General features: G+C 36.4%; 2 protein-coding genes across 4 annotated transcripts; one reads left to right on the top strand and one right to left on the bottom strand.

Annotated features, from left to right (window-relative positions):
- Positions 1-1,197: 1,197 nt before the first annotated feature.
- LOC104904330 (hypothetical protein) lies at positions 1,198-6,899 on the top strand. Of its 3 annotated transcripts, none has more exons than XM_010692550.4 (5): positions 1,198-1,458; positions 3,230-4,681; positions 4,843-4,868; positions 5,295-5,585; positions 5,678-5,933. In XM_010692550.4, the coding sequence occupies exons 2-5, from the start codon at positions 3,310-3,312 to the stop codon at positions 5,699-5,701; spliced, it is 1,713 nt and encodes a 570-aa protein (XP_010690852.1). In that variant the 5' UTR covers positions 1,198-1,458; positions 3,230-3,309; the 3' UTR covers positions 5,702-5,933. The 3 variants fall into 3 exon arrangements, 2 of the variants coding, with proteins under 2 accessions (XP_010690852.1, XP_010690851.1); XR_791605.4 differs by adding an exon at positions 6,231-6,899 and having other exon boundaries at positions 1,201-1,458; positions 5,295-6,130; XM_010692549.4 differs by having other exon boundaries at positions 1,201-1,458; positions 5,295-6,816.
- On the bottom strand, positions 6,798-10,719 carry LOC104905002 (SNF1-related protein kinase regulatory subunit gamma-1). Its single transcript, XM_048637205.1, has 8 exons — positions 10,519-10,719; positions 9,747-9,854; positions 9,323-9,484; positions 9,159-9,241; positions 8,723-8,914; positions 8,232-8,598; positions 7,838-7,918; positions 6,798-6,839 (listed from the first exon to the last, which is right to left on the bottom strand). Exons 1-8 carry the CDS (start codon positions 10,717-10,719, stop codon positions 6,798-6,800), a joined length of 1,236 nt encoding a protein of 411 aa, XP_048493162.1.
- Between the last annotated feature and the right edge of the window lie 1,168 nt (positions 10,720-11,887).

The following is an 11,887-nucleotide window of genomic DNA, read 5'->3' as shown; positions in this document are numbered from 1 at the left end:
GCCTGCAAACTCAATGTTGTTCTCAAAGTCCCAATCCGGCCAGCCAAAGAGGCTGCCGAAAGTCCCTACACTTATGTATCATCCAACTACTTTACTGGCTTATTTCTCCCCAGTTTCTCTCAACTTGGAGTCTACATTACATGAGTGATTTGGTTGGATGAGGTATAATTTATTTTCAAGTAACATAAAGTTTATTAGTATTAGATTACCAAGCAAGAAGAAATTCACAAAGTTTATCTGAATATAAACGTATATCTATCTTAATTTTGGTTTAATATAACAAATTAAACACTACCTCCTGCAATTAGTTACAATCGAACATCTAAATTTGTCACATAGATAAAGAGATATATATACTGAAAGATTGACCCGCATGGTAGGAGAGACGTAGAGGAAAGTTCTCAAAAAAATCATGGAGAAGTCTTCAAAGCTCAAGTTCTTTAACTATTAACTCAATAGAATTTTACATATCTTGCAAGTGTAAGTACTCAACCTTTTCGCTAACATTTATTGTCTACTTTTTTGTAATATTTTCATTTGTTATACTCCCGACGAGCCAATTTTAGTGAGGATACTTTGTTACAAACTTACATATGAATTGAATGAATCATGCTCACATATATGAGAAGGAGATATGTAGAATAATTAAAATTACATAGTTTAGGAAGTTTAGTTTCAATTACGTTGATTTCGGAATAATGATATTAACAAAGTTCAATTATTTCTGTTTGCAAAGTTTCGAGTTATTTATAGTTAATTTCAGAACCTTTAGTTTTCTACTAAATACATACTGAGCTAAAATATTCTAAAATCATTTATTTTTACTCTTGATTTAAGATATGCAAACATCATCCTCTTACATGCTTTCTCTCAAGGCCCAACACAAAGGCCTCACCTCGCAACCTTCCCTCCCTCCATTAATAAGCGTTTGAACCCACACCTAAACGAAAAATAGCATGCCTTACCACAACATACCATAAAAGCACAATAATATATACTTCATACTTCAAAGGGAAAGAAAAATTGACTTAAAGTACTAATCAAATGATCCAAAATATAATAAAAGTTAGAGCAACATACAACAAGACACAAGTTGTATAATTAACTCCTATTTACTACTCTTTCAAAAAGACATTTAGTAGCAACTTGTTGCCTTGCTGGAATAGCAACTTATATGACACCAAATAGATAGAAGTTTCCAATTTCCATCCATCAGTGCTTACCAAAGCAATTTCATCCACAAGTTCTTATTCTCCATGTAAGATCATGTAATGTACACATATTTTTTAAAAAGGTTCTATATTCTGCACCTACCCAGATCAATATATACTCTTAATAATCACTACTATACTTTCTAAAATAAGCAAATAAACTCATCATACTTCATCTCTCTCCTTCCAAACTGCCAAAGATTGTTTGGATGGATACACACCGATATTCAACTTTCATTTTCTTGAGGTTAGTTCATCTTCTTCTTCTTAAAAAATCCCTTTTTTTTTTAATTATCTGCTAATTAGTAGAATATTATTGTACTGGTTTTTTTTGGGTGTATGATTTTTTGTACAGTTTTTGTATGTGGGGTTAACTTGAAGAGTTATTTTGCTAGTTTATTTGTACTTTTGGTTGAGGATTTATAAGTGGGTAGAAGTTCAAACTAACTTACATCATCATATGACACGAAATTTCTGCAGGGTTTTTAACCAAAATTCTTCACTAAAGAAATTATAATAAACCAGTCTTATGTGACAAATATATATACAGTACTCTAAATTCAAACCCACCTTTTAACAAATTTTGAATGTATAACCGTTAGTTTATGGAAAAATTATCATAATGTCATACTAAACATGCATATTAAGGCTAAGTATTCTTTGTTTGTCTCTAATTTTACACTTAGTTATGTTAATTGTCAGCACATTTGTGTTATTATTAGTTTTCTATTGTCCTTTGATTGAATTAGAGAGAGATTGAGAATGTAATGTATGTATGTAAGGTATATTAGAGGTTTGATGTTGGATTATGTTCATTTTAACTTAAACTTGAGGGTTTTTGGATCATAATTAGGGTCGTTTCGAGTAGACAATTTGTCACATACGAGTCGTTTATTTTAATTTTTTTGAAGGCCAGTGTGGCTATGAGAATAGACCCCTTAATCAGGTGTGGTTTTTGGTTAGGAATCCTTTTTTTTTTTGTATATGTTTGTTTTTTCGGGACCAAATTATCGATAATTCTGGAGCTTGAAACTGAATTGTATGCAGCTGACCAAGTTTGGTTTCTTGTAACCTTGTGTGAAGTTGAATAGATTAACATGAATTAGATTCTAGAGCTTACAATGATTGATCATGATGCAGAGCTTCATCATCCTTCAAGTTGCTGATGTTTTTAGTTCAGTATGCTACTATGCTGTATTCCTGTCTCAGTTTGGCACAACTAGTAAAAGATGTAGTTGCTGTTGCTAGTTTTAAAATTTAATTTTCAGGTATAATAAAGTTTTGAATCCCTGACAAATGATGCAGTTCTTTTGTTTACCAGAAACTCGTAAAATAGTTATACAATTACAATCAAGCTCTAATAAGAGAGTATTGGCTACATACGGAACACTTTGTTGGCTAACAAGAGAGAGGAAATGGGGTGGGTTGACTGGGTTCCATGAAAGTGAAATTACCTGAGTGTCGTATCTTGTTTGCTATTCGCTAACAAACAGTTTGTCATTTTTCTAAATTATATGACCTCTATGATAAGGTTGCTGATATTTGACGTCAATTTATATATCGCGTGGGAGTTTTATTTTCCGTTTTCTTGGTTGATGGTTCAGTCTATCTACTATAGAGCTCAGTTTCTTCCTGAATGTAATCTAAGGTTAGTGAGATTCATCTTTTTTTTTTCCAAGGGTTGCATAGATGACTAGATGTTCTAGGTAGAAAGTTGGTTGTAATCTTTCTTTCCTTGCTTGAATATCTTAATTTAGCTGAATGCTAATTTCTTGTCATGCTTTTAATCTGTAAGTGCTTAGTCTTATTGAGTTCATTGGTTGTATATGAGAAATTTTGGTCTGATTTAGGCTTTGGTTAAGGGAGCCAAATAGTTAAATTCGTACCTAATTGATAATGAAACCTACTTTCCATATACACGGGCTAACTTCCCAACCACCTAAGGCATGAATATATAAGACTGACTAATTGATTTTGTGGCCTTCAATAGTAACTATGAAACTTGCTTTTGTGTACAGTTTATGGTAGCAACTGCATCTTATAGTAAGTAAAGCGCTACAAGAGAGCTCAGGAAAAATATAAATATTTTGTCTGCAACATGCCTGATCATGTTGCAAGCTCTTCCCATGACGAGGATGTAACATCTATGACATCCTCAAAATCACATCAGCCCATCTGGATGTCCCACTGTAATAACAGAAGTTCTAAGCCAGGATCTACTGTTGAAAATTCTGGATTGGTTTGTTACGATGAAGGGCATGTTGATATGAGAGGTTGCCTGATACAAAATGGGTTTAAGACAGAAGATGGAGTTCAATATGGGAAAGGAGCAAGCAAAGGTGCTGGAGAAATACAAACTAGAATTCTTAATCAGAATTTGACCAAGAAACTGGGGAACTTTGATAATAGTCTCAGTAATTCATCTTTCCCTACTCTCAGCCTTGGCCGAAACAAAGGAAAATCTTCAGCGGTTGGGACTCAAATTGATCATGAGTTTGGCCACAGATCCACGGCTCTAGCCTTAGCTGTTGGTCAAGAGAGCACTTCAAGAGAAATCAACTTGAGGAATAGAGAGCAACAAGCCATGTCTCATTTATACCAAGAACAGAAAGGCATAGCTGGGTCAAGGGCTTGTACATATGATAAATCCAATGATAATTTCACATGCTTTAGTCAGGAACGTCGCAAGTATCAGAAGTCCTCCTCAGTCTTGTTTCATGAGAAAAAGATGGAAAATAACATATGTCATGAACCTGGACATAGTGATGGATTACATTTGCACCATGGCTATTCCCCTGGTCAAAAGAGTTTCCAGTCTTTTTTCCTTAAAAAGCAGCCTCAAAGTGTTCGTGGCCAACCCCTTAATAGAGTTCCATGTTCTTTCCACAATGTGGAGACTATGAGAATTTGTACAATGATTGATTCTATGGAGAACTCACCTGGAGATCCTCCCAGAGTTTCTCAGAGAGCCCACCACATTCTATTCACCAAAGAAACTTGTGTTAATTTATCTGAAGAACACCAGCTGATCAGAGAACCATCTTTAGGTCATCAAGAAGGGAAGACATTTGGTGGATCTTTTAGTAATCTTGGTTCTCATGCAAGAGGAGTGAAGATCCAACCTCTGTGGACCTCCACTGACAGTGAAAGGGAACCTTCAGGCAGTCCTTCCACCTGTAAAGCTGGTTCATGGAATGAAGCGTCTGCTGAAACTGATGGCGTGCAAGCAGAATCAACTTTAGGTCATCAAGGAGAAAAAAGGCCATTTGGTGGTCTTTTTAGCATGTATCCTAACAATTCTTCTCATTCAAGAGGAGTGAAGATCCAACCCTTGTGGACCTCCACTGATAGTGAAGAAAAGGAAAATAGAGGTGATGCTTCCTTTGGTAGAGCCGGTTCAAAGAATAAAGCATCTGCCAAAACTGATGGAATGCCAGTAGAAGCTCCTAAGAAGAAGCGTATTTTAATGGGTATTTTGCAGCTCTTTCATTAGTATATTTTGCTTGGACCATGCCTTTATTGTATTTGTATTATCTAAAGTTGAACTAAGCTGTTGTAGATCATTCCTCTTTAACTCATTTATTTTTCTCTCTTCCTTTTTTTATTTTTTTTTATTTTTTATTTGTTATAGGTATGGAATCGTCCCCATTGAATCAGGTATCTCTTCCTGTTTCTTGTTAATCATGTGTTGTATAGTTAATTATGCATGAATGCCTATGTGACTTTCTCATCCAAGTAGATCAAAGTAGTACTTCCTTGATATTTACAAGGTCATTGAATTAATAACTAGATTTGAATGATGTTTGATGGTGTAATGGTGTTTCAGAGCATTTTAAGTTCAATATAATTATTTCCATCACAATGTTACATAATTCAGTAAAAACCCCTGCAAACTGCGTCAAGAAAAAAGGCGAATTTGTATATGAAGTGATATACGTTGGACTTATGTAACAAAACTAAATAGCGAATTTTGTTCTTGTATCCATCCTCGTTTCGGGTATCAGGTAACATTGTTTTCACCATGAAGGAATGTGAACTTTTCATTATAGAAGCTCATAAAGTTGGCTGATGCTATACATGCAGGATGATACAGTGGATGAAAATAGCCCAAAAGCTGCCTGTGATTCAAGTACAGAAAAGGCTAGAAGCAAAAGGCCCATGACGGAGATACCTGATATAAATGAAGATCCCCCTGAAATCCAACCTGAAGTAAGCTCAACAGATGGAAAGGAGCCAAGTAGCTCACGAGTCCATAGTTTGAATGCCAAACAACTCTTCTCATGTCATGGAGAGACCTCAAGGTCTGTGTGCAATGGCCGCCAAGAATCCTCTCTCGGCCCAGATACTAGTAACAGATGGATTAAGCGTCTGAAGGTAAGTTCTTCTGACTCATTTGGGGTTGGTACCAAGAGTTCTGATATTGGGGAAGGCTCATCGCATCAGAAATGTAATACGTTCTTCAACAGAATAATGAAATCCAATCGGGTTAACTCCGATGCCAAGTTACGCAAGCAACATGGAAAAGAACAGATGTCAATAGATCAAAATGTGGAGTCCCCAAGAAGTGGTGGATCCTCATCCATGGGTTCAAAGAAGAGAAACCAAAGCACAATGCAAGGCTGCTCTTGGATTCAAAGATGGTGTCAAAGTTGTACTGAACCTCCACCAAGTAACCCTGAGCCCCTTGTGATTTGTGAGCCCCGTAGCTTAAAGTTACGACCAGATGACGTTACAAAGAAGCAGTTCCCAAGTATTGCTGCCATGGCGCTTATGGGGAAAGCCATGAATGGAGTTAGCTCATGTGAATTCCAGAAAAGAGGGCCTGTTGTAGTTTGGAATACCAAGGAATACTAAGATACATCTTCAATGAGCTACCCAAGTGTACGTCGCTGGGAGATGCTCTTGGTTCTCATGAAAATGTAAGATTTCAGAACTATCCATAATTTATTTCTCAGTCCAACAAGATTGATGGCCATGTTTATATATTTATAGGACACTTGTATACTATATTTCCCCCAGTGTGTTTCTACATAATGGACCGATCATCCTGTACAAGTGTTCCTCTCCTCTGAATGCATCCAGGTGGTAACAAGACCTCTTTTATATGGTCTGGAATCCAAGTAGGCGTCTCTTTCTGCAACTGATACTTAAGATGTGTTGCTAAGATGACGATGCGTCATTTTTCAACAGCGAATGAGTATTATGTACGTATGATTCGTCCTTTTGGTGGCTGACTGGAGCATACTTCTTGACTCCAAGTTTTCAAATAGGTTATGAAGAGTTCCCAGATGACCCTCAGTGTTTCTGCTATAGTTTGATATGGTTAGTTACCTTTAGGCGAATTACTCCTTCTGCCCCAAATTACTTGCCACATATTCTTTTTTTGGCTTTCTAAATTATTTGCCACCTTACTTTTTGGCAATATTTTTCGCTCTGCTTTTTCTCTACAATTGGGCCCTACACCTACCGACCTACTTTTTCTTTAATCTTTCACTTCCCTAAAAAATTTGTGCCAAAATGGTTTGTGGCGACTAATTTGGGACGGAGGGAGTATTGTACTTTTATAATCCTTTGTTGGTGATTTAATTATATGCTGCTTTCTTTCTGTGGTTTGTCACTTGACTGAATCTAATCATTTGATATATCCAGAAGCACAAATATTGTCAAAGTTTGTGTTTTCAGACTTTAGATTGTTCTTCGTACGATAACTTCCATGCAATAGGTATAAATTAGATGGTTGAGGGTTATAAACTTATATAATCTTTGTTGTTAGAGCTCATTTTAAACTCAAAGCATCTGACTTCAAACACCCTAACTTAAACTGAATCATTTGGAGTTTGGACACTTGAAGAAAATTGTTGAGCTTGAGCTTAGCTTGCTTCTTTTCTTCTGAATCTTTCTTTTCTTTTTGTAAGAAAAAATATTTTTTGACCTATTAACTTATCAAGTACATTAAAAGAATGTAATATTAGACATATGAATTAGACAAGCTGATCCTTTCCACTTGATAGGGTTCAGCTAAAGCTGGCTCTGGCGTGTCAGACCGAGTTCCAAGAAATAGTTTACAAACCCTTCTAAAGGCTATAACTTAAGAGCCATGAATTGTTAGTCTCCCAAGGCTATAAAACTTAAAATGACAGTATGCTTGTAGGATTTTTGGGTCATCATAATCAGGCCCTTGATAAGTTCCATTGGCATTACTATACATGATTATAAGGTGCCTTAAAACGCCCACAACAAATACTTGAAGGTGTGTTTTGGATTGCTTCTTTCTAGTTGACTCCATTAGGCTTGAGAATATCAAGAAGATCTCGTCTATCCAGTCGAAAGGCTAACTCTTGAGTTGGGAGGTATCCTAGCCTCTCGTGGGCAAATTGTCAATGTGTGGGCGGCTTATGTTTCGTTGAGCCCTTTGTGGCTCTGGGACCTAATGTTACATAGTCTTGCCTCTTGAGAGTCTCCTGATATGCTCATTGTAAAGTTACATTGAGAAATCTTAACAAGAAGATGTCTGCTTGTGGCCAATGTCCCCTAGGTAGCTAACCACTTAAGGTCACACTAATGAAGTACCAAAACTTTCGAAAGCCCATTGCGATGGCCATAACTCATAACTGCTTTGAACTTACCTGTGACAAATATTGCAGCTTAACACCAAGTAACAGAGGCATCCTGAACTTCCCCTGGATCCCAGTCGTCTGCTGGGAAACCTGAAGGGTTCAGTGCTCAGTATCACAGCCTTATTTAGACGTTGTCGCCAAGTCCAAGCTCTACTTACAAGTGGGCTATGTGGAGGTTGAATTTGGAGACCACGCTACAGAGGCTATTTGAGTAGCAGATTTTAGTTAATAATTCTTAGGGATCACAAAACGGTTAAAGCATTAAATCTATGATACTCTTGTTTCGTTAGTAACCAACCATAACCAGACCTAATGAGAACAATCATCTACAATAGTCCTCTTCCCCCCTTCTCCTCTTAAACATAAATAAATTGTAGTAGAAAAGAGCTTACTGGTCAGAAACCATGGTTCCATTTTCTATATGGCACCCAGCTTGCTTTAAAGCAGATTCAAAGAACCCACCTCCTTTGATCCTCGAGTCCATACCGGGTGGAGCAAATTCCATAATTATGTCTTTTAAGGTAAGTGTATTCATCACTCTGTTCCTCTCATCAACTATGAAGCTGGATTCGCCGTCTGTCTCCGCCATTTGTATCATGACCTGTTTAAGGATGTCTATTTCTTTGTGCATGATTGGTGAGTCCATTCTCAGGATATTGTTGTTCCTAACACAAAATTTTTGGGAAATAATATCGCGCTTCTGATTCTCATTAACTGAGTTGTGGTTATCCTCAACATTCATACTGATGAACTCTGCCAAAGTCATAGTCCTATAAACGAGCATGAAAAAACTGCATCAGCTACATTTCACTGAAATGAGACCATGTTTTTGCTTTTTGACGGTTGTGACATGCCTCAAGATACAATCAGCAGGGATGAAGTAATGTAACTCACTTCGATTTAGAAAAGAGCTGATGATTCTCTAGGAGAAGGGTGATGTCGCCTTTCCTTACTGTTCCAACTAGCTCATCAGTTTTCCTGTCTACTACAGCTACTGCAGCAATCCTTTCTCCTGACAAAACTAGAAATGCCTCTGAAATACTTTGGTCTGCATATACTTGATAGACACAGTTTTTCCTCTGAAATCTGCTAGAGATAAATGTTACTTGGATTAGCATTTTCAGTTTCTTCTTTGTTCTGAAAAAGGCTATCTACCTAATTGTTTCCACATAACAAAGGTGTATAGCATTCTTGCCCTTACTTTCTTTGTCATTTTTTTCCTGTTACTAAGGGTAAGAATGTCGATATACTTGTTTGTTCTACGGAAAATTATTAGGTGAATAGCCTTCTTCTTTATTCTCCTTATATACAATTTCTGAATGTGTGGTACCGAAATTCTGATAATGACACAGTAGCAATGTTGTCAAACCACTCTATCCCACTTGATTGAAGAAGAAACTTCACTACTGCATGCTGTTACTAAACAGGAGAATGTAAGTTACCTGCAGACTTAAGTGTCAGAAGATTTGGGACTTTTTCTAGGTTGATTAATACCTGTGTGATGTACCCGATTACTTGGTCTGCGGCTCGTTCTATGACTGGCAGAACAAGGACCCGATGTTTAGATAGAAGCAGTAGAACGTGAAACAGAGTGTCGTCTTCCAAATGCACAGGAAAGTATGGATCCCATAGGAAGAATTTTGCCAGCTCTCCAACCTGTAAAATTAGTATATGATGCCTTAGTTAAGCAAACGAAACGCGGCATAGTGCTAGAACTACTTCAGCAACTTCAGAAATCAGCTTCCTCTTAGAGGCTGTACTTGCAATCTTGCATAAACTGCACTTCCTCCGTTTTTATTTAATTGTCACATATACTAGTTTGGACTGTCTGAAGAATTGGTAAAAAAAATACAAAATAAAGGCCACTATTACAAATGATATTACACTGAAATCACGAGGAAGTAGTAAATGATTATACCTTAGTTTGCTTCACGTCAGAATTCTGATCTAGCCTAGAGAAAAAACCCTTGGTTGCATGGCGTCCAGCTTCCTTTTGATTTTGGTTAGCTGCATCCTCCTCAAACCTCTATATTATTTCATTATCATAAGAAATTATTAACATTCTTGCAAACTTTTTTTTTTGTTTTGATGGGATTACTGTCGGTACTAAATATGTGACGTGCCACACCATTAAATCGATGGTATAATATAAATCGGACACAGGCCCGTCTCGAACTATATAAAGGTCCTGTGCGATCTCGTATTTGAAGAATTCAATAATGTAATAGCTCATCCATACTTCACATAATCATATTATGAAAAAAAGTAATCCATATAAGTAGATAAACTTTTTCTTTTTACTACTTGAACTTTCTCTATTTTGGGGCCCTCACAATTAAGGGGACCCTGTTCCATGGAACATGTTAAACATGCTAAAAGCCGCCCCTGATCGGACAATGCATTAACGGGGTTACTCATAAGCATCAGCTTAGCGTTATAATGGGGTTATTGTTAATATACATCAAGAGAATCATTGATAATGTGTTAATGAGGCTATTGATGATATCGACATCGGTACGTTTGACGTGTCACGTAGGAGACAGGGTGGTGAAAGAAAAGGCCTTGAAGGCTTAATCACTCTATTATAGAAGCATCTAACTAACAAACCATAGGTGATAGGTAATATCTATATTTTCCATTAGGAACAATTTTTTTTTAAAAAAAAACTTGCGAGTAGTGTAAATTAGTACCTGAATGCACCATAGTACCATGGAAGCAAAGCTAATTACACCAATATATTGGTCCAAGAACTTTGATGTTGCAGCATTGTTGGTACTAAAGTTGTTTGATGATGAGTCTTTAATGAGTGCTACAGATACATTCTTCTCATACAACAAGTGTATTGCATCTCCAAGTGAATCCCCAGCCTTCAGTTCCAGTACTTGTGTCATAAATAATATGACGAGTAAAAAACATTGGATGACATTAGATGGAAAAAACTAATAAGATGAAAGACCCTACTGAATTGCACATCATACAGGTATAACCAGTAAGTTTTGCAGGTCAGACTCTTTGAAGGGAGGGGGATGGTAAGGAAAATTTCACCCTAGAGAGCCCCTATGTAATCGCTTATTAGAAGCTTTTGGAAAGGAAAGACGGACTAGTGGGATGACCTTAAAGTTATGAGGCCAAATCTTTACCATTAGGCCTACGAAACAGGAGAAGGTGTTCCCACACCGTGTGTTACATGATACGCGCACATTTGTACGTAATATTTTCTCCATACAATATTTTGGGTTTATGATTGATCTTGTATGATAGTAATAAAACACAAATTTCAACAATAAGGTCATACCAACCAACAAATTGAGAAGATATAATAAAAACTGATCATCAATATGGTTGTTCTCATCACCTGAAATTCTTTTAATTCTTTTACATTTTTTAGAACTTTTTTGAATTTGTGAGAGAAATTTTACTAAACTTATATAAAATATAGAAAACAATAAAAAGATAACACAACATGATGAAACAAAAAATTTGCTAATTACACAAAAAAAAAATGAAAGAAAAAGATTACTAACCAGGTGAATTTCTAATGCCAGGCAAGGAGGATATTGAGATGCTGTTAAGGTAGGTTTGTAGGGCAGAGGCAGAATCTTTAGAATCATTCTCCATCTTTTTGTCTCTATGTAAAAATGATTTTTTTATTGATATGAGCCACAAAGGCAGTACAAAGTATAAAGAAGGGAAGGGGGAGTCAAACTCATGACCTATCATTCACAGCACCTCGATCTTAACCATTAGGCGAAGACATTTTTGATTTCTGTGTAAAAATGATGATTGTGTTGCTGCATTGTGGAACTGAATAAACCGTGCACCATCTTATTATTATTCCTTGGATCTTTCAGTATGTGCCACATAAAAAAAAAACAATCACATCAATATGTTAGCAGAATTGCAAAAATAAAGTTCATCCCACAATTGCCGCATATTAACAAATAACAATTAATTTTGGTAACTTGTTCACCTTTGTGTATTGCTTCACATCGTTACAGGATAATCTTTGCTTGTTTGATGTTTCTCGAACGATATCTGTGTATGGGGTTGTCTAAGTTA

Source organism: Beta vulgaris, chromosome 9 (genome assembly GCF_026745355.1).
Source record: "Beta vulgaris subsp. vulgaris cultivar EL10 chromosome 9, EL10.2, whole genome shotgun sequence".
Taxonomy (NCBI): Eukaryota; Viridiplantae; Streptophyta; class Magnoliopsida; order Caryophyllales; family Amaranthaceae; genus Beta; species Beta vulgaris.
This window is presented reverse-complemented; position numbering and strand designations above follow the sequence as displayed.

Coding starts and splice junctions, on each gene's coding strand:
- LOC104904330 (XM_010692549.4), top strand. CDS start 3,310: ATGCCTGATCATGTTGCAAGCTCTTCCCATGACGAGGATGTAACATCT. Junction 4,682..4,842: donor GAAGAAGCGTATTTTAATGG/GTATTTTGCAGC, acceptor TATTTGTTATAG/GTATGGAATCGTCCCCATTG. Junction 4,869..5,294: donor AATCGTCCCCATTGAATCAG/GTATCTCTTCCT, acceptor CTATACATGCAG/GATGATACAGTGGATGAAAA.
- LOC104905002 (XM_048637205.1), bottom strand. CDS start 10,719: ATGACACAAGTACTGGAACTGAAGGCTGGGGATTCACTTGGAGATGCA. Junction 9,242..9,322: donor TAATCGGGTACATCACACAG/GTATTAATCAAC, acceptor GTTTAGTAACAG/CATGCAGTAGTGAAGTTTCT. Junction 7,919..8,231: donor ATATAGAAAATGGAACCATG/GTTTCTGACCAG, acceptor TGAACCCTTCAG/GTTTCCCAGCAGACGACTGG.